The sequence below is a fragment of the Myxocyprinus asiaticus genome, chromosome 1, assembly GCF_019703515.2.
Source record: "Myxocyprinus asiaticus isolate MX2 ecotype Aquarium Trade chromosome 1, UBuf_Myxa_2, whole genome shotgun sequence".
Lineage (NCBI taxonomy): Eukaryota > Metazoa > Chordata > Actinopteri > Cypriniformes > Catostomidae > Myxocyprinus > Myxocyprinus asiaticus.
The window spans coordinates 17,894,443-17,914,319 of NC_059344.1; the positions used below are offsets into that span (position 1 = coordinate 17,894,443).

At 42.8% G+C, this 19,877-nt stretch overlaps 1 protein-coding gene across 1 annotated transcript; it reads left to right on the forward strand.

The window, feature by feature from the left end:
* The first annotated feature begins 323 nt into the window (after nucleotides 1–323).
* Nucleotides 324–17,256, forward strand: LOC127448700 (cornifelin-like). Its single transcript, XM_051711435.1, has 4 exons — nucleotides 324–474; nucleotides 1,063–1,181; nucleotides 5,015–5,160; nucleotides 16,790–17,256. The coding sequence occupies exons 2-4, from the start codon at nucleotides 1,079–1,081 to the stop codon at nucleotides 16,916–16,918; spliced, it is 378 nt and encodes a 125-aa protein (XP_051567395.1). The 5' UTR covers nucleotides 324–474; nucleotides 1,063–1,078; the 3' UTR covers nucleotides 16,919–17,256.
* The last annotated feature ends 2,621 nt before the right edge of the window (nucleotides 17,257–19,877 follow it).

Here is a 19,877-nt window from a genome sequence, read left to right on the forward strand (position 1 = left end):
TAAGCAAATAACTGTTTTAATACCCTGTCCTATAACCTAGGCCTATTCTTTTCTGAAGTTATTCACCAGTGTTGTGTGATGGTGATTTACAAATAATATTTAGGCTTTAATTATAATTTATAATGTCTAAAACGAAACCATAATTCCGCAGAAACTCGACGAAAATAAACAAGTTGAGGTTTTCCACCATTTTTCACCATAAAAGGGCAGATGCAATATGTAACATGTCTGTTCTTGCTGTTTACTAGAAAACAAAAAGACAAAGATTAAGCAGATAACGGCGTAATGGCACTTTTCCTTGTGTGTGTTTGTTTGTGTGTGTGTGTGTGTGTGTGTGTGGAGTGAGTGAGTGAGAGAGAGAGAGAGAGAGAGAGAGAGAGAGAGAGAGAGAGAGAGCACTCCCGTAAATTTCATTTCACGGAAGAAGACCACCTCAGCTAAGCTACGCCACAATTCTCCAGACTAAAAAGCAAGGTAGATAATTCATAAGTATCAATATCTAAGTATCTAGATGGCTCAGCCCTTAGTGATTAATCAAGTGTGTTTATCTGCAAAAATGTAGGCTATCAGTTAATAGAAGGGTATGTTTTTTTACACGAGCAAGTGCAAAAATGTAAAACGATAATTTATTTGTGTATGAGAATTTTGGCCACCATATACAAGGTGCAGTTAAGGCAAACTTGAATTAACGTTTTCTAGCATATCACCGCAAAACCCGAAACTGCAATCTGATCACGTCATGCCTATTATAAAAAGAGAGTAGATAGCTACATTTTGATAAAATTCTATAATTTATCTCTTGTGTCAAATTGTCTACTTTTGTTGTAAGAAAGTTTACAGCTGGCTCAAAATTGAAAGTAAAAACTTATACGGTGGGTAGATAAGAAATGGGGAGCCCACAAATATGTTTTATAGTAGTTGTTCGAATTTAGGATTAATTTATAAAATTATTATAAACGTTGCAATTGTTTTTCTATTAAATTTTTAATCTCTCTCTCTCTCTCTCTCTCTCTCTCTCTCTCTCTCTCTCTCACTCACACACACACACACATGCACACATAGATTTACATTTGTAGTTATGGCAGAACATCAACAAACTACTACCATTGTGACAACCCAGCAAGTTTCCTCAGGTACCTGGACCACAGGGATCTGTGACTGCTGTTCTGATATGAGCACTTGTAAGTCAACAACTGACCCCTGTCTAAGCCAGTTTAAACTCTCACTTTACAGTAATGGCCAGAGCAATTTTTGGTTTCCATTCCTTAATCCAGCTTGTTTTAATGTGTCATCTATTCTCCTTCCAGCTTGTAATATTTGCTGTTGATCAGTCATTGTGACAAAGCCACTGCTTCTGCAATAATGTAATGAAATTAAACCATTATTGCTGACAGTTTTAACCTTACCACTATCTATATACTGTAAGATAAAGTGTCAAACCTCTCCTTTTAAAGCATTTCATTTGGGAAAATTTAATTGACACATGGGTGTGAAATGGAGAATTGAAAACACACTCATACAATCACTGTGTTTCTGTTCCTTTTCTAAGTTAAATAGCAGGTGATTTTTGTGGTAGCTGTTCTGTTATTTAAAAAAAGCTTGAGAAAATCATAAAATAGAACACCATACACTGAAAAAAAAACTTTTAGTGTGAGTTTATAGTAAATAAAGTTTACATCCATGCGATTATCTAATCAGCCAATCATGTGGCAGCAGTGCAGTGCATAAAATCATGCAGATATGGGTCAGGAGCTTCAGTTAATGTTCACATCACCCATCAGAATGGGGAAAAAATGTGATCTCAATGATTTGGAGCATGGCATGATTGTTGGTGCCAGATGGGCTGGTTTGAGTATTTCTATAACTGCTGATCTCCTGGGATTTTCACACACAACAGTCTCTAGAATTTACTCTGAATGGTGCCAAAAACAAAAAACATCTAGTGAGGGGCAGTTCTGCAGACAGATATGCCTTGTTGATGAGAGAGGTCAACAGAGAATGGCCAGACTGGTTCAAACTGACAAAGTCTATGGTTACTCAGATAACCGCTCTGTACAATTGTGGTGAGAAGAATATCATCTCAGGATGCTATTCTAAGATGTGGGTTGGCACTGTTTTGGCAGCACGAGGGGGACCTACACAATATTAGGCAGGTGGTTTTAATGTTGTGGCTGATCGGTGTATGTGTATATATATATATATATATATATATATATATATATATATATATATATATATATATATATATATATATACAGGTGCATCTCAATAAATTAGAATGTCGTGGAAAAGTTCATTTATTTCAGTAATTCAACTCAAATTGTGAAACTCGTGTATTAAATAAATTCAATGCACACAGACTGAAGTAGTTTAAGTCTTTGGTTCTTTTAATTGTGATGATTTTGGCTCACATTTAACAAAAACCCACCAATTCACTATCTCAAAAAATTAGAATACATCATAAGACCAATAAAAAAAACATTTTTAGTGAATTGTTGGCCTTCTGGAAAGTATGTTCATTTACTGTATATGTACTCAATACTTGGTAGGGGCTCCTTTTGCTTTAATTACTGCCTCAATTCGGCGTGGCATGGAGGTGATCAGTTTGTGGCACTGCTGAGGTGGTATGGAAGCCCAGGTTTCTTTGACAGTGGCCTTCAGCTCATCTGCATTTTTTGGTCTCTTGTTTCTCATTTTCCTCTTGACAATACCCCATAGATTCTCTATGAGGTTCAGGTCTGGTGAGTTTGCTGGCCAGTCAAGCACACCAACACCATTGGTGTCATTTAACCAACTTTTGGTGCTTTTGGCAGTGTGGGCAGGTGCCAAATCCTGCTGGAAAATGAAATCAGCATCTTTAAAAAGCTGGTCAGCAGAAGGAAGCATGAAGTGCTCCAAAATTTCTTGGTAAACGGGTGCAGTGACTTTGGTTTTCAAAAAACAAAATGGACCAACACCAGCAGATGACATTGCACCCCAAATCATCACAGACTGTGGAAACTTAACACTGGACTTCAAGCAACTTGGGCTATGAGCTTCTCCACCCTTCCTCCAGACTCTAGGACCTTGGTTTCCAAATGAAATACAAAACTTGCTCTCATCTGAAAAGAGGACTTTGGACCACTGGGCAACAGTCCAGTTCTTCTTCTCATTAGCCCAGGTAAGACGCCTCTGACGTTGTCTGTGGTTCAGGAGTGGCTTAACAAGAGGAATACGACAACTGTAGCCAAATTCCTTGACATGTCTGTGTGTGGTGGCTCTTGATGCCTTGACCCCAGCCTCAGTCCATTCCTTGTGAAGTTCACCCAAATTCTTGGATCGATTTTGCTTGACAATCATAAGGCTGCGGTTCTCTCGGTTGGTTGTGCATCTTTTTCTTCCACACTTTTTCCTTCCACTCAACTTTCTGTTAACATGCTTGGATACAGCACTCTGTGAACAGCCAGCTTCTTTGGCAATGAATGTTTGTGGCTTACCCTCCTTGTGAAGGGTGTCAATGATTGTCTTCTGGACAACTGTCAGATCAGCAGTCTTCCCCATGATTGTGTAGCCTAGTGAACCAAACTGAGAGACCATTTTGAAGGCTCAGGAAACCTTTGCAGGTGTTTTTAGTTGATTAGCTGATTGGCATGTCGCCATATTCTAATTTTTTGAGATAGTGAATTGGTGGGTTTTTGTTAAATGTGAGCCAAAATCATCACTTTTAAAAGAACCAAAGACTTAAACTACTTCAGTCTGTGTGCATTGAATTAATTTAATACACGAGTTTCACAATTTGAGTTGAATTACTGAAATAAATGAACTTTTCCACGACATTCTAATTTATTGAGATGCACCTGTATATATATATATATATATACACACACACAAAAAGAATCAGGGGAGTGACCCATGCTTCTTAAGGCAATCAGAAAGCTAGTCAGTCAGATACACTCTCTGCTTGTGAATCATGTTGAGCAATCAGGTTTTCTGAAACGTCTTTGGACAGTGGGCTTTTTTGAGAGAGGGCATGTGGTTGAAGTTGGCAAAATTGTGGAGGTTTTAAAAACGTTTGGAATCGCTTACAACACTTTTAATACTTTAGTCACTCCATTGCATAGTAAAAGGGATTTGGAAACCCAGTTGGGAGCAACACCTACTCTACAACAAGCCACATTCCGTGAGCTTGTTTACATGCACACCAATACACTGATAACTCCCAAAAATCAGCTTATTTAAAAAATCTGACAAAGCTAGAAAACCACGCTTACATGAGATTTGAAGTAATCAGGTTATATTCTGTTTTTGGCATCAAACTGTGAAGAGGCATGCTCACAACACTTGGGTATATTGGACAAGCCGGTAATAACACAGGTAAAGGTGTTTACATGCAACACACATCAGGGTAATGAGCAAAAATCTGCCTGTGTCGACTGGTTTGTTGCAACACACTCTCATGGCAAAATCGTCAGGATTCGTACGACTTTTCTAAATTTGGCTAATTCGTATGATATCGTGTGACTGCACTCGTTTGAATTCCTACGACTTTCACTACAGCCAATGACGTTGCTGGACATCGTTTCCATCTAATATGCGACAATTACTTGCTTTTGTCACAAACAACGCTTCCTATCATGTTTACACACTCTACTGAGTGGTTAAGTTTAGATAAGGAGTTTGGTTAAGGGCATAATATTAATAAATATGTCCTTAACGCCTTGTGCGTGGAACTCATGCTTACTTCTGCATTAGATATCCGGGAATTTGCACATGACGAAGTTGTACGAGTTTATGCGAACAACATCGTGCGAGACCATATGAAATAGCCATCTCGTAAATTATGGATGACTTTTCATGAGATCGGGTTGGTTTATTCTTAAGTCATTTTTTGAAATTGCACTGATAAAGGAATGCTGTTTAATGCGTTTACATCCCCACACACATTGTTGTCTTATTAAGCATAATCTGTGTAAGAACATGCATGCAAACGCACTCATTCACTCCTTCATCCCATTACTGTATGCGTGTTTTTCAGGTTGCTGTGCCTTATGGTGTTTCCCTTGCATGCAGTGTCAGACTGTCTCTCAGTTTGGCTGGTGTTTCTGTATGCCATTGCTAGACTGCTGCATGGTAGTATCCTGCTGTCTTCGCCAGAAGATGAGAGAGCAATATAACATCCATGTGAGTTGAGTTCATACAATAAGCTGCATGCTGCTTTTTTCCCCAACTAAACTTAATAGGAGAGATTTTAGAGCTAATTACATCAAATCTCTCAGCGAACCGATACACTAAAATGAACTGGATGAAAGAGAGTATGCTTCATATGAGAGAGAGAGAGAGAGAGAGGGAGAGAGGGAGGGAGGGAGGGAACACATTAGATAAACATGTTTGATTATTGGCTCAGTTCACTTGGCTGAAAAACCACACAAACCACATGCACATTAGCTGGACCAAACTGATATTTATTTATTTATTTTTTAATGATTTGTGCTAAAGAGGTAACAGTTAAAGATACCAATTCTTGTCAGATTTTATTGCTGATATGGCATATATATCATATTATAAACATTTTGACAGTTTGGGAGATTTACATACATAGGAGCTGTACTTTTGCCTTAAAGGTACTTTCGTAATTTGGCCGGTCCCCTGACACACTGTCACCTGGTCCTCGGCCAGCAATGCCAGGCGTTGGCACAGGACATCGCACTGGCTTCTCCGCTCCAGGCAGCCGGCAGTGAGCTCCTCTACCCCCTGGTGGATGGCAGCGGCTTCTCCGCCTCCTGGCGAACCGCTCCAGTACCACTGTACTCTCTGACTCTCAATTCTGTGTGATGAAATTCATCATTTCCGGTTCTACAGAAGTGAAAACAGATGTTCATAAAGAAATAGACATAGCAGACATTAAAACCTTAACCCTTAAAAGGAATAGTTCTCCCAAAAAATAAAATTCTCTCATCATTTACTCACCCTCATGCCATCCCAGATGTGTATGACTTTCTTTCTTTTGCTGAACACAATTGAAGATTTTTAGAAGAATATTTCAGATCTGTAGGTCCAGACAATGCAAGTGAATGGTGACAATAAGAACAAAAAAAACAAAAAAACTCTTTACTTTAAAAAACTTTTACTCACCCTTATGCAGTCTCAAACTCGTATGACTTCTGCGTAACACAAACAAACATTTTAAGGATATATGATGTTTTTCTCCATACAATGCAAGTCCATGAGGTCCAAAACGTTCAAGCTTCTCATAAATGCACCATGAGGACTGCAGATGTTAAGATTAATATTGATTTAGGTCTTTTTCTCACCAAAATAAATACAAATAAAAAAATGGATTGTATCACTTCAGTAGATATGGATTATACCACTGGAGTTGTATGGAATATTTTTATGCTGCCTTTATGTCCTTTTTGGAGTTTGAAAGTGTTGGACCCTTTTGACATACATTGTAAGGACATATTTCCATATTTCCATTGAAATATCTTTGTTTGTGTTCCACAGTAATAAGAAAGCATTAAGAGGTTGAGACAGCATGAGAGTGAGTAAATGGTCAGAATTAACATTTTTGGAGAACTATTCCTTTAAACAATAAAAAAGGAACTTAATGCAAAGATGATAACACGCATGTTACGTATTTCCCGAGGGGTTGTGTGCCAGCCGAGCAACTTGAGATTAATGGAAATGCTAACAGATTGCTTTCTCCAGGTAGCATCATAGTTCCCTATCTGTCACTCACTCGACGTTGGTGTCGATGTAGTGACACTAGGGGTCACTCTTGGGAGCCCGAGACACCTCTGGTCTTTGATAAAAGGCCATTGAAAATTGGCGAGTGGTATTTGCATGCCACTCCCCCGAACATACGGGTATAAAAGGAGCTGGTATGCAACCACTCATTCAGATTTTCTCTTCGGAGCCGAACGGTCATGCTCACTGAGCTGAATACTACTGTTCATTCACCTCTGCTGGATCTGACGGCGCATTTCAGCGGCTTCTCCCTCCTCTGCACTGGTGCACTGCAGAGAATGCTCCTGGGCGCTTCGGCAGAAAAACTAGAGAGTATATTTTCTGAAAGAGCATTTTTCCCCTCTAAAAGAGTATATATTTCTCTAAAAGAGCGCACACACGGAACGTCTTTTTAAAGACGCGTCTTTTTAAAGATGCTTTTCCGATTGTGTGTTATTCCTGGTTGTGCTCGTTATCTCTCACCTTCTAATGGTCACGATCACTGTCTTTTGTGTCTGGGCACTGCTCACGCGGAGACAGCGTTCGTGGATGGTCATGTTCTCGTTGCGAGAATATGTCCATGGCAACGTTGCAGTCGCGGCTCGCCTTCGTAAGAAAGCGAGCCACCCCAGAGGCTCCCGCCTCGGTCCTTTTACCCACGGGTTTGAGGCCAGCGCGGCTAGCACTGGGGGCGATTTGGGGACCCCAATGGGACTGCCTCCGCCGGGTATCCCCCCGCGGACCTCCCATTCCCCAGCACGCTCGTCTGCCCCGATCGGGCTTCCGGGTGAGTCCGCCGGCTCGTCTCACGGCGAGTTCGACCTCTTATTCGGAGCCCGCGAAAGTGATGAGCTCTCGAGCGCAGCATCGGAGAGCGGGCTCGTCCAGTTGGAAGCCTCAGCTGGGCTCCTCCCTTCGGGGTCGATCGCCCAGTCACAGGCTGACGCGGAGATGACGACATGCTTTCCCGGGCAGCCGCGAGCGTCGGTTAGAGTGGATTTCACCGCTCTTCCCTGAACCCTCGCGGCTCGGTGATTGGTTCCTGGGCTCGTGGCGCCGCTCAAAGCCACGCCCCGCCCCGCCCCGTTCCTTTCTTCCTGGAAGTGCATGAAGAGCTGACAAGGTCGCGGGAGGCACTTTTTACTGCCCGGCCCCGATCTTTTCAGCTTCCCCACTCTCACTACCCTTGATGGTGGGGCAGCCAAGGGTTATTCGGCAATCCCCCAGTGGATAAAGGCGCTCGTGGTGCACCTATGCCCGCAGAGCGCCGCCACCTGGCGCGGGTGCCCAAAGCCCCCATCCAAGGCCTGTAGGTTTACATCGTCTTTGATGGCCAAGGTCTACGGTACCGCTGGACAAGCCACCTCCACCCTGCACGCCATGGCTCTCCTGCAAGTCCGCCAAGGCGCTAAAGGAACTGCACGAGGGTAGTTCCGCCCCGGGATTGATGCAGGAACTGCGCTCGGCGACTGACCTCGCTCTCCAAGTGACGGAGGTCACGGCGCGGTCTCTCGGGCGGACGATGGCCACACTAGTGGTCCAGGAGCGCCACCTTTGGCTCAACCTGGTCGAGATGGGTGAGGCCGACAAGACACGATTCCTTGCTGCCCCCATTTCCCAGGTGGGCCTATTCAGCGACACCGTCGAGGACTTTGCCCAGCAGTTCTCGATGGTAGAGCAGTAGATGGATGCTAGCCGGCATATCCTGCCCCGGCGCGGCTCAAGATCCCGCACCCCATCTACTCATCACCAAGGGTGTCCCCCTGCAGTGACTGTACCGGCTCTGCCGCAGCCCGCCCCTTCGGCCTGGCCCCAGCGTGGAGCCCACCGCAGGAAGCAGACACCACCCGTCTCGCGGCCGCCCAGAACCTGTGAAAGGCTTCAAAGCGCCCTTGAGACGGGCGACCCAGGGACAACGAAACCCGCTGCTCTGGAGCTGGTAAGCAGATCTTCATCTTTTTGTTACCTTTTGCATTTAATTGTGCTGCATGCCCAAGTGGCTGCAGTACTCAAGAGCTCAGCAAGAGTGGTTTCCTTGTTCCCTGGGTCACGTATCCGGTGTGTACGGCTGGCATCACGACCACCGTCCACCACTCCATTTGGCAGGTTGGCGCTCCAGCGGCAGTCTCCTGCCCTGAGCGCCCAGCTGTGGCACAAATCCGCCCCCGATGTGACAGTCTCCACGGTTCACGAGGACAGGCCTCTTCCTCCCCCGTCCCAGGCTGTTCCGGGGGTGGTCACAAGGAGCCAGGTAAGTGCTTCGATGTCCTCGGACTCAGCACGGCCACGACGTGGTGTGGCACCTCGAGCTCCGCCCCGCCGCGAGGCCCCACCTGCCGGTACATCCGATGACGTTGTCCCTTTGGTCCCCCTTGCGCGGAACTTGGACGCATGGCTTGCGCCTTCCAGTCCGTCACGAGGGCTGGTCCGGACCGTCCGACTCGGCTGCGCGATTCACTACGCTGGGCATCCGCCCAGGTTCAGCGGTGTCCACTTCACCTTGGTGAAAGACGAAAATGCTGCTACCTTGTGTGGAGATCGCTACCCTCCTATGGAAGGACGCGATAGAACCTGTCCTTCCAGCCGAGATGAAGAAAGGGTTTTACAGCCCCTACTTCATCGTACCGAAAAAAGGCGGTGGGTTGCTGCCAATCTTGGACCTGCGAGTACTGAACCAGGCTTTACACAGACTCCCGTTCAAGATGCTAACACAAAGACGCATTCTAGCGAGCGTCCGGCATCAAGATTGGTTCGCGCCGGTAGACCCGAAGGATGCGTACTTTCACGTCTCGATCCTTCCTCGACACAGACCCTTCCTGCGGTTCGCGTTCGAGGGTCAGGCGTATCAGTACAAAGTCCTCCCTTTCGGCCTGTCCCTGTCTCCTCACGTCTTTACGAAGATCGCAGAGGCTGCCTTTGCCCCGTTAAGGGAGGTGGGCATTCGCATTCTCAACTATCTCGACAACTGGCTAATCTTAGCTCACTCTCGAGATGTGTTGTGCGCACACAGGGACCTGGTGCTCTCACACCTCAGCCGACTAGGGCCCGCTCTGGTACGCCCTGACCGAGGCCTTCCTTGGCATAGACACGCTGGCACACAGCTGGTCTCCTGGCAATCGCAAATATGCATTTTCCCCCAGTGAGCCTGCTTGCACAGACCCTGTGCAAGGTCAGGGAGGATGACCTCACGCTCCTCACGACAGCTTCCCCCGGGCAAATTCCCCTGAGGAAGGACCTTCTTTCTCAGGGAAGGGGCACCATCCGGTACCCGCGCCCAGACATCTGGAATCTCCATGTCTGGCCCCTGGACGGGACACGGAAAACCTAAGCTGTCTCCCACCTGCGATGGTAGACACGTTCACTCAGGCTAGGGCTCCCTCTATGAGGCGCCTGTATGCCTTTAAGTGGCATCTGTTCGCTAAGTGGTGTTCTTCCCGTCGGGAAGACCCCCAGAGATGTGCAGTCAGATCAGTGCTTTCCTTCCTGCAAGAGAGGTTGGAAGGGAGGCTGTCCCCTTCCACCTTGAAGGTGTACATTGCTGCCATAGCAGCACACCATGACACAGTCGACGGTAAGTCCTTAGGGAAGCATGATCTGATCATCAGTTTCCTAAGAGGCGCCAGGAGGCTGAATCCCTCCAGGCCGCGCCTCGTACACTCATCGGACCTCTGTAGTTCTTCAGGGTCTACAGAGAGCCCCCTTTGAGCTTTGCAGTCAGCCGAGCTTAAGGCACTCTCCTTGAAGACTGCCCTCCTGACTGCGCTCACTTCCATCAAGAGGGTAGGTGACCTGCAAGCGTTCTCTGTCAGCGAAACGTGCCTGGAGTTCGGTCCGGGCTATTCTCACGTGATCCTGAGACCCCGACCAGGCTATGTGCCCAAGGTTCCCACCACTCCTTTTAGGGACCAGGTGGTGAACCTGCAAGCGCTGCCCCAGGAGGAGGCAGACCCAGCCCTGTCGTTGCTGTGTCTGGTGTGCACTTTACGCATCTATTTGGATTGCACGCAGAACTTTAGAGTCTCTGAGCAGCTCTTTGTCTGCTTTGGTGCACAGCGGAAAGGAAGTGCTGTCTCCAAGCAGAGGATTGCCCACTGGCTCATTGACGCCATAACTATGGCATATCTCGCCCAAAATATGCCACCCCCGGTAGGGCTACGAGCCCATTCTACCCGTGGTGTAGCGGCTTCTTGGGCCCTGGCCAGAGGTGCCTCTCTAACAGACATTTGCAGAGCAGCGGGCTGGGCAACACCCAACACCTTTGCAAGGTTCTACAACCTCCGGGTGGAACTGGTTTGGTCCCAGGTAGTGGCACGCAACACAAGCCGATAAGCCCGGGATAGCCGGCCGGGTGTATCGCTTGCACATAGTGCCTTCCACCTCCTTTTGAGCTGAAGACGTGCGCTGTTAATTCCCAGTAGTGTTCACAAAAGTTGTTCCCTGGTTGACTTCCTCCGAGCCCTGTGGCAGTCGAGTTTTCGGAGAGACTCGCTGCCGGCCCAGTACACGTGCTAACTAAGAGCCCGGTTCTGGGGTAGGTGCTCCGCATGTGGTGGTTCCCTGTAAGGCTAACCCCATGTGATCTATATCTTCCGCTAATTCATTCCCTGCTGGCAAACTGCATCTTCCATGTTGTCTCCATGTTGTAGTAACTCCTCCCCCATTGGGCAGGATCTACCTTGAAGGCTCTCCACATGGTTGGAAAGACCATATGATGTATTCTTCCACTTAAATATCCCCCCCTCTCTTGGGGCGAGGTGTGGTCTCTGCGGTGTCCTCCCCTTGGGAGGGACACCCCCCGACTAGACCTGGTGGCCCAGTCGGATAATCCCCCTTCTTTTTTAGGGAGTGGAAAAAGAGAAGGGGGAAAGAGGCCACGACTGGGTTAAGCCTGTCTCTATCTTTGGGTAGTCGACTTGTCCCCAAAGGGCCGTTCGACACTCATAACTATGTTGGGGGAGGTTACGTGTCGACCTGGTGTGCTGGCTATGAGGCACAGAGCAAGTCTGCCCACCACACACTGCCAGTTCACGTAACACCGTTCAGCCTTGTGGCGTTTTGTATAGGGACCCCTAGTGTCACTACATCGACACCAACGTCGAGTGAGTGACAGATAGGGAACGTCATGGTTACTGGTGTAACCTCCGTTCCCTGATGGAGGGAACGAGACGTTGGTCCCTCCTGCCACAACGCTGAACTACCCGCTGAAATGGCCGGACCTTATATCGGCTCCTCAGCGTAAAACCTGAATGAGTGGTTGCATACCAGCTCCTTTTATACCCGTATGTTTGGGGGAGTGGCATGCAAATACCACTCGCCAATTTTCATTGGCCTTTTATCAAAGACCAGAGGTGTCTCGGGCTCCCAAGAGTGACCCCTAGTGTCACTACATCGACACCAACGTCTCGTTCCCTCCATCAGGGAATGGAGGTTACACCAGTAACCATGACGATCTCCTTGGTGCAATATAATGTGACAAAAAAACAGCACTGTATCATTCTGCTACTCTACAAAGCTACTCATTGGGAAATGGCCCATTTTCATCTTCTGGTCGTTTTCGCCTTCGAGGGGTTGGGGAGGCGGTTCCCTTGTAGTTACGTCACTGAGTAGTTTTCTGTTTGTCTTGTGTTGTTGCTTCTCGTCCATTGCACACTCATCCTGATGCAACAGCACAGCAGGTAGTGTAATGAAGGCCAAACAAATCAGGAATGGCGAACCCAAATGCAGAATTTGATAAAAATATCGTCCACGACTGGGCACAATAAAAAAGGTACTTTTCACTAAATAAACACATTATATACAGACTAACAGGGTAAATGAGACTAATTAACAAGACACACTTGGGAGACAATTAACATGTAAAACAGGAAACAAGATCAAAGGAACATGCTTCAAAATAAAAAGACAAGTGACAATCCACCTTATTTTGCAACACAGAAGTACAGTAAGCAAGTGGTTGTATTTCCGGCAAGTATAGCAAAGTTCCGCTGTCATTGACCGCAGCGTAAATAAACAGAAAGATAATAATACCAGAATTTTGTGATATGGGCTTATAAACTATCACACAACTACAGGATGTACAGCAGAATAATATTCTAATGTTGGATAGTAATAGAGTAAGTAGATCATTCACTTGTTGTTTGTGTTGTATTGAAGAGACAACAATAAAATCTGCTTCTTACATTACCAAGAGCATGACGATGCAGTGTTTCTTGTCTCCATGTAAACCACCATATTAGGGATGCTCCTGTCACCTGATCGGCCTATACCAATCCCAATTATTTCTCCTGTTATTGGGATCTCTGTTATAACTGGCTATATGTAAGCTTTCTGCACACTGTCAATATTAACTGAGTTTTCCTCTTCCCAGTAAAATCTATTTCCCTTGCAAAAAGCAGGAGTTCATTGCAAATTTGCAGCAGACTTGCTGCAAATTTGCCACTGATCATTTTCACATGCAAATGAGCTTTGCGACAAAAGTGTTGGCTAACAATATATTCTCTAAGATTAGATAGCCCTATAAAAAATGAAGCTTAGTGTCAAACTGAAGACAAACTGATAACCCATAGGTGCAATTTAACTTAATGTGACATTTTTGGTTATTGATTCATTGTCATTTTGATAGGGACCAAGCAGTCACAAGGAGAGATCATACCAGGAGAAGGAATGGTATTCCACATTTTTTTTTATTTTGTCCATGAAGTGCAAATGTGCAAATAATTAGTGTTAAGATCAAATAAAAACAAGGTCATTTAAAAACAGTCTAAAAACTAGAACTGTTGGGTACTAAAGCAGTACCAACTCCACCTTCAACAATGGAGGCCGGAGTCCTTGGCACTCAAGCAGTGCAAACAACCTTGTCCATGTGCTTCAAACACCCGTTGTCCATCTTGTCTCTCCCCCTAGTGGAGTTGTTATTACTGCACGTATCCAGCCATCTTGCTAAATTGCAGCGGTTCATGCATCTATTTCCGGTTGCTTTTTCAGCAATCTAACACTGTAATTTCCGTTAGTTTCAGGCATCCAGGGAGCATCCAGCCACCAAACAACATGGTCCAAATTTTAATAATGACATTTTATGACAATCGTGTTAACGTTAGTAATGTTAATTGTATTCAAGTCACTTTGAATGAAGCGCCTCCAGCTGTTGTTCTGAATGAATTTGACAACTAGCCGGAAATGTTCATGGAACAAAGACGTTACTTAATTAAACTGACGAACAATATTTGCAATGGTCTATATATGAGAGATAGCAGCTTTTGTCCATCCATGACTTACCTTAAGGTAGATATCAGTGCATTAAATTTCCACAAACACTTAATGCTACACTATGTAACTTTTAGCCCTCTAGTGGTGGAAGCATAGAACTGCAAGTTACTTGCAGAGGAACATTGTTTTGGTAATTACGTGAGCGGGGCTTTGGCTCTGCTCTTCTGAGTGGATGAATCTGATGGTTTGAGTGAGGAGTACTGGTGTAATGGTTACAGATGATCTTGTATCAGAGCGAATGTAACTAACAACAACAAAACTCGCCCTCTCCCCTCAAAAAAATAAAATAAATAATGAACGGAAGAAAATATATGAGATAAGTAGCACATCTTCCGCAGATGTTTTGACTTATTGAAAACAATTGTTTTAAAATAAATTATGTTACAAATGTTAGGCAACAATGACATTACACAAGGATTGCTAGTCATATCAGATAAAGTCAAATCTGTTATAACTTAGTTAGCAGGCAAATAAACCAAGGTAGTTACTGGTTTAGAGATTGGCATTGTTACCAGCATTTTTCCATTGTCCTTCCTCAAAAATGACATTGAAAGCACTCCTGTACCACAATCCAGAAAAAAATGCCCCATTAGAGGTGCTAACGCTATCTAACGAAGTACCATGCTAAGAGAGCTATCTTGCTAACTATCAGTCCTATAAAATATCTTACCTTAAACTTAAAATCCTTTCAGATCTCGTGGTTGATGTTGTTTCGTGTTTTATTATTACAGGCTCTGTCGCTTTCCCTCATTGCTTGTAGACTCTTCTCATTTCGAGATTTCTTTCATTTCGAAAACGGGTTATTTCCCAGAGGGTTGACTTTTTGAATGATCCATGGTCAGTGCTGCTCATGTGTTGTGGCAACAAGCTTTCAGCTTCAAACTATACTACCACACACACCTATCACCGCACATATACATGTGCTGTAGTAGTCCCGTCCAGACCTTCTTTTCTTTATTGACGCACATGACGTAAGCACACGGACGACTGACAGAGGTTTGTAATTTCCCGCCAAATCCAACCCGACAGCTCTAAAATATAAATCATTATTATAGGCTTACCATAGTGAATCGGGCTAAGCATTTGCATTTGTCATTTGTTTCTGTAAACTACTTAGACACGCCAGCCATAACCAGGATTTCATTTCTCAATTTTGTGTGATGAAATTCATCATTTCCAGTTCTACAGAAGTGAAAACAGATGTTCATAAAGAAACAGACATAGCAGACATTAAAACCTTAACCCTTAAAAGGAATAGTTCTCCCAAAAATTCTCTCATCATTTACTCACCCTCATGCCATCCCAGATGTGTATGACTTTCTTTCTTTTGCTGAACACAATTGAAGATTTTTTAGAAGAATATTTCAGATCTGTAGGTCCAGACAATGCAAGTGAATAGTGACCATAAGTCTAAATCTCCAAAAATCACAAAAAGGCAGTATAAAAGTAATCCTTATAACTCCAGTGATAAAATCCAAATCTTCAAAAGCAATATGATAAGTGTGGGTGAGAAACAGACACATTTTTAAGTCCTTTCTACCATAAATCTCCACTTTCACTTTCACATTCTTCAATATTTTTTGGCAATTCACATTCTTTGTGCATATCGCAACCTACTGGTCAGGGCTGATCAAAGGTGGAGGTTTAATAAAAAATAGGACTTAATTATTGATCTAAGTCTAACCCACACCTAGGACTAGATCAAAGTTTTGATCACCATTCACTTGCATTTTATGGGCCAACAGAGCTGAGATATTGTTCCAAAAACCTTCATTTTTTGTTCTGGGATGGCAAGAGGGTGAGTAAATGATGAAAGAATTTTCATTTTTGTGTGAACTATCCCTTTAAAAGCTTATTCATTGATGTCATGTGATGCTAGTCATAGTGACATTTATGTATATATAGGATTTATAATAAACTCTCCAAAATATCTCATCTCTGTCAGAGGTAATGTAAACCTTTTTAATGACAGAAGCACCCTATAAAAGTCTTGGCCAATCGGTATCTAGATCCAACTGTAACCTCATCCATCTGAACTTTGACTTATTTCACAATGAATGTTTACTTTGGGTGTGGAGAACTATATTCTTCATTTATGTATCCAAATAACAAACCAAATAATGCACTATCATACAGCATATCTTACACTCTACTTACATTTTTGCCTTTACTGATACCATTTCAGATTTTGTCTGTTTTTGGCTGATACTCCCTTACAAATCCAACTAATCTGTATACATTTGAATGTATTGCACAGTAGTATTCCATCTGTACTCTAGAGAAAGTGTTCCTCTAGAGTACAGATGGAATTGATTTCATTTGTATTTATTGGAGATAGATTATACCATAATAATGGTGAATGACAAAAAAAATAAAAAAATAAAATAAAATAAAATAAAATAAAATAAAATACAAATAATAATGGCATAGTGATCCTTGAATGATTGTACGGAAAATACACAGAATATAGGAAAATGTCAGAAAATAAGTTTAAAATATTTCACAGCATAACTGAAAAAAAAAGCAGAATATACAGTTCATACAAGTTAACAAAAGGAATGTAATGTTTAAGGGGTCACAATAATTCCCTCGAATTAGTCGACAACGTGCCTCATTTGCATGTACAGTACTGCCCTTACGTCTTCAAGTTGTTTTTTTCTCAATTTTTTAATTGTGTGCTATAATCCCTGTAGAAGACCTACAAATGAATATTTACACACATTATATGCTTTTTGTAATTAAGTAGAAGATGAAAACAAATGTAAATTCAGTGCTGTTAATGCAACTTTTTGTTGCACTCACTTTGTTTCACCCTCAGGGTTCATGCTGCGATGACTTTTGCACTATCTGCTGCTGTTATCCATGTGTCTGGTGTCAGATGTCTCGAGAAATCAAGATTCGTGCTCGGTCTGGCATTGTGGTCACCCAACAAATTATGAGCAGTTAGAGATCAGCTTTGCTATGAGTTCCAACAGTATGGGCAATGATTCATTAAGAAAGTGAGAAAGGGTGAGATGTAAACAGCAAGTCTTTTTATTTTTTATACTTGTCCACTTTTTTTTTAATTTTCAAATTTAAAGTTTTATTTAGCTGTTATTCTCTTTTTGGTTAACCCTTACTTTGTGTACCCAATATGCAAATAATGTAACGTCTCTCTTTTCATTCTGTTTTAGAGATAAATATGGACACAATACAGGCATGCATGTAATGGAATATATACATATACATATATATATATATATATATATATATATATATATATATATATATATATATATATATATATATACAGGTGCATCTCAATAAATTAGAATGTCGTGGAAAAGTTCATTTATTTCAGTAATTCAACTCAAATTGTGAAACTCGTGTATTAAATTAATTCAATGCACACAGACTGAAGTAGTTTAAGTCTTTGGTTCTTTTAATTGTGATGATTTTGGCTCACATTTAACAAAAACCCACCAATTCACTATCTCAAAAAATTAGAATATGGTGACATGCCAATCAGCTAATCAACTCAAAACACCTGCAAAGGTTTCCTGAGCCTTCAAAATGGTCTCTCAATTTGGTTCACTAGGCTACACAATCATGGGGAAGACTGCTGATCTGACAGTTGTCCAGAAGACAATCATTGACACCCTTCACAAGGAGGGTAAGCCACAAACATTCATTGCCAAAGAAGCTGGCTGTTCACAGAGTGCTGTATCCAAGCATGTTAACAGAAAGTTGAGTGGAAGAAAAAAGTGTGGAAGAAAAAGATGCACAACCAACCAAGAGAACCGCAGCCTTATGATTGTCAAGCAAAATCGATTCAAGAATTTGGGTGAACTTCACAAGGAATGGACTGAGGCTGGGGTCAAGGCATCAAGAGCCACCACACACAGATGTGTCAAGGAATTTGGCTACAGTTGTTGTATTCCTCTTGTAAAGCCACTCCTGAACCACAGACAACGTCAGAGGCGTCTTACCTGGGCTAAGGAGAAGAACTGGACTGTTGCCCAGTGGTCCAAAGTCCTCTTTTCAGATGAGAGCAAGTTTTGTATTTCATTTGGAAACCAAGGTCCTAGAGTCTGGAGGAAGGGTGGAGAAGCTCATAGCCCAAGTTGCTTGAAGTCCAGTGTTAAGTTTCCACAGTCTGTGATGATTTAGGGTGCAATGTCATCTGCTGGTGTTGGTCCATTGTGTTTTTTGAAAACTAAAGTCACTGCACCCGTTTACCAAGAAATTTTGGAGCACTTCATGCTTCCTTCTGCTGACCAGCTTTTTAAAGATGCTGATTTCATTTTCCAGCAGGATTTGGCACTTGCCCACACTGCCAAAAGCACCAAAAGTTGGTTAAATGACACCAATGGTGTTGGTGTGCTTGACTGGCCAGCAAACTCACCAGACCTGAACCCCATAGAGAATCTATGGGGTATTGTCAAGAGGAAAATGAGAAACAAGAGACCAAAAAATGCAGATGAGCTGAAGGCCACTGTCAAAGAAACCTGGGCTTCCATACCACCTCAGCAGTGCCACAAACTGATCACCTCCATGCCACGCCGAATTGAGGCAGTAATTAAAGCAAAAGGAGCCCCAACCAAGTATTGAGTACATATACAGTAAATGAACATACTTTCCAGAAGGCCAACAATTCACTAAAAATGTTTTTTTTATTGGTCTTATGATGTATTCTAATTTTTTGAGATAGTGAATTGGTGGGTTTTTGTTAAATGTGAGCCAAAATCATCACAATTAAAAGAACCAATGACTTAAACTACTTCAGTCTGTGTGCATTGAGTTTATTTAATACACGAGTTTCACAATTTGAGTTGAATTACTGAAATAAATGAACTTTTCCACGACATTCTAATTTATTGAGATGCACCTATATATATATATATATATATATATATATATATATAAACATCTTTATTAAATAGGTCAAAATATTGCCATATAAATAAAAGCTTTTCTACTTTATTCATTTACTGCAAATTTTGTATTAACTGTAATCCTTTCAGAAATAAAGCAATTTCTTTTTACACGTTCTCCAATAGTTATGTTGGCAAGTAAATGGTGCATTTTTCTACCAATACTGATTGCAAAAGGCCTTATTTTCTTTTTGAGTAGATCCTAAGTGTGAACAACAGGACCGTGAAAAAGATGATTCTTAAGCTGGTGTAGAGCTCATTTTAACACTTTCTTTTTTTTTACGCTACACATGCAGCACCTTTAAATAGATGTCCATAGATGTATTTGTGGCTAGTCCTTCTTTAGTTTACAGCAATATATTTGTTAAACTATTTGTTAAATGTTATGTTCTAGAATAGATACACGAGATGGCCAAATGTATGTGGACACCTGAACACCACACCCATATGTGCTTGTTGAATATTTAATTTTAGAACCATGGGCATTAGTCATCCAATTCATCCTAAAGGTGTTCAAGGTGGTTTAGGTCTGGGCACTCTATGGGTCAGTCAGGTTCTTCCACACTCAATTCATTTCTTTACAACCTCGCTTTGTGCACATTAACATTTTCATACTGGAACAGAAATGGGCCTTCACAAAACTGTTACCACAAATTTGGAAGTCCTCAATTTTCTACAATGTACAGTAACTGTATGCTGTATCATTAAGATTTGTCTTCACTGGAATTATTGGAATAGCCAAACCAGATTATTGAAAAGGGGTGTCCACATACACTATATGGCCAAAAGTTTGTGGACACTCCCGTTCTAATTAACGAATTTGGTTACTCCATTAAATCCAGTAAAGAAAAATCTTAATGTTTCTTTATGTCATGGCTTGGGCTTTGTGTGCTTCCAAATCTGTGGCAACTGTTTGGGGATAGCCCTTTTCTGTTCCAGCATGACAATGCCCCTGTGAACAAAGTGAGGTCCATAAAGAAATGGTTTACTGTG

Bases quoted from the DNA above. Each gene is read 5' to 3' on its own strand.
- LOC127448700 (XM_051711435.1), top strand. From the start codon at position 1,079: ATGGCAGAACATCAACAAACTACTACCATTGTGACAACCCAGCAAGTT. The intron at 1,182-5,014 runs GTAAGTCAACAA...CGTGTTTTTCAG, and splicing joins CTGTTCTGATATGAGCACTT to GTTGCTGTGCCTTATGGTGT. The intron at 5,161-16,789 runs GTGAGTTGAGTT...TTTCACCCTCAG, and splicing joins GAGAGCAATATAACATCCAT to GGTTCATGCTGCGATGACTT.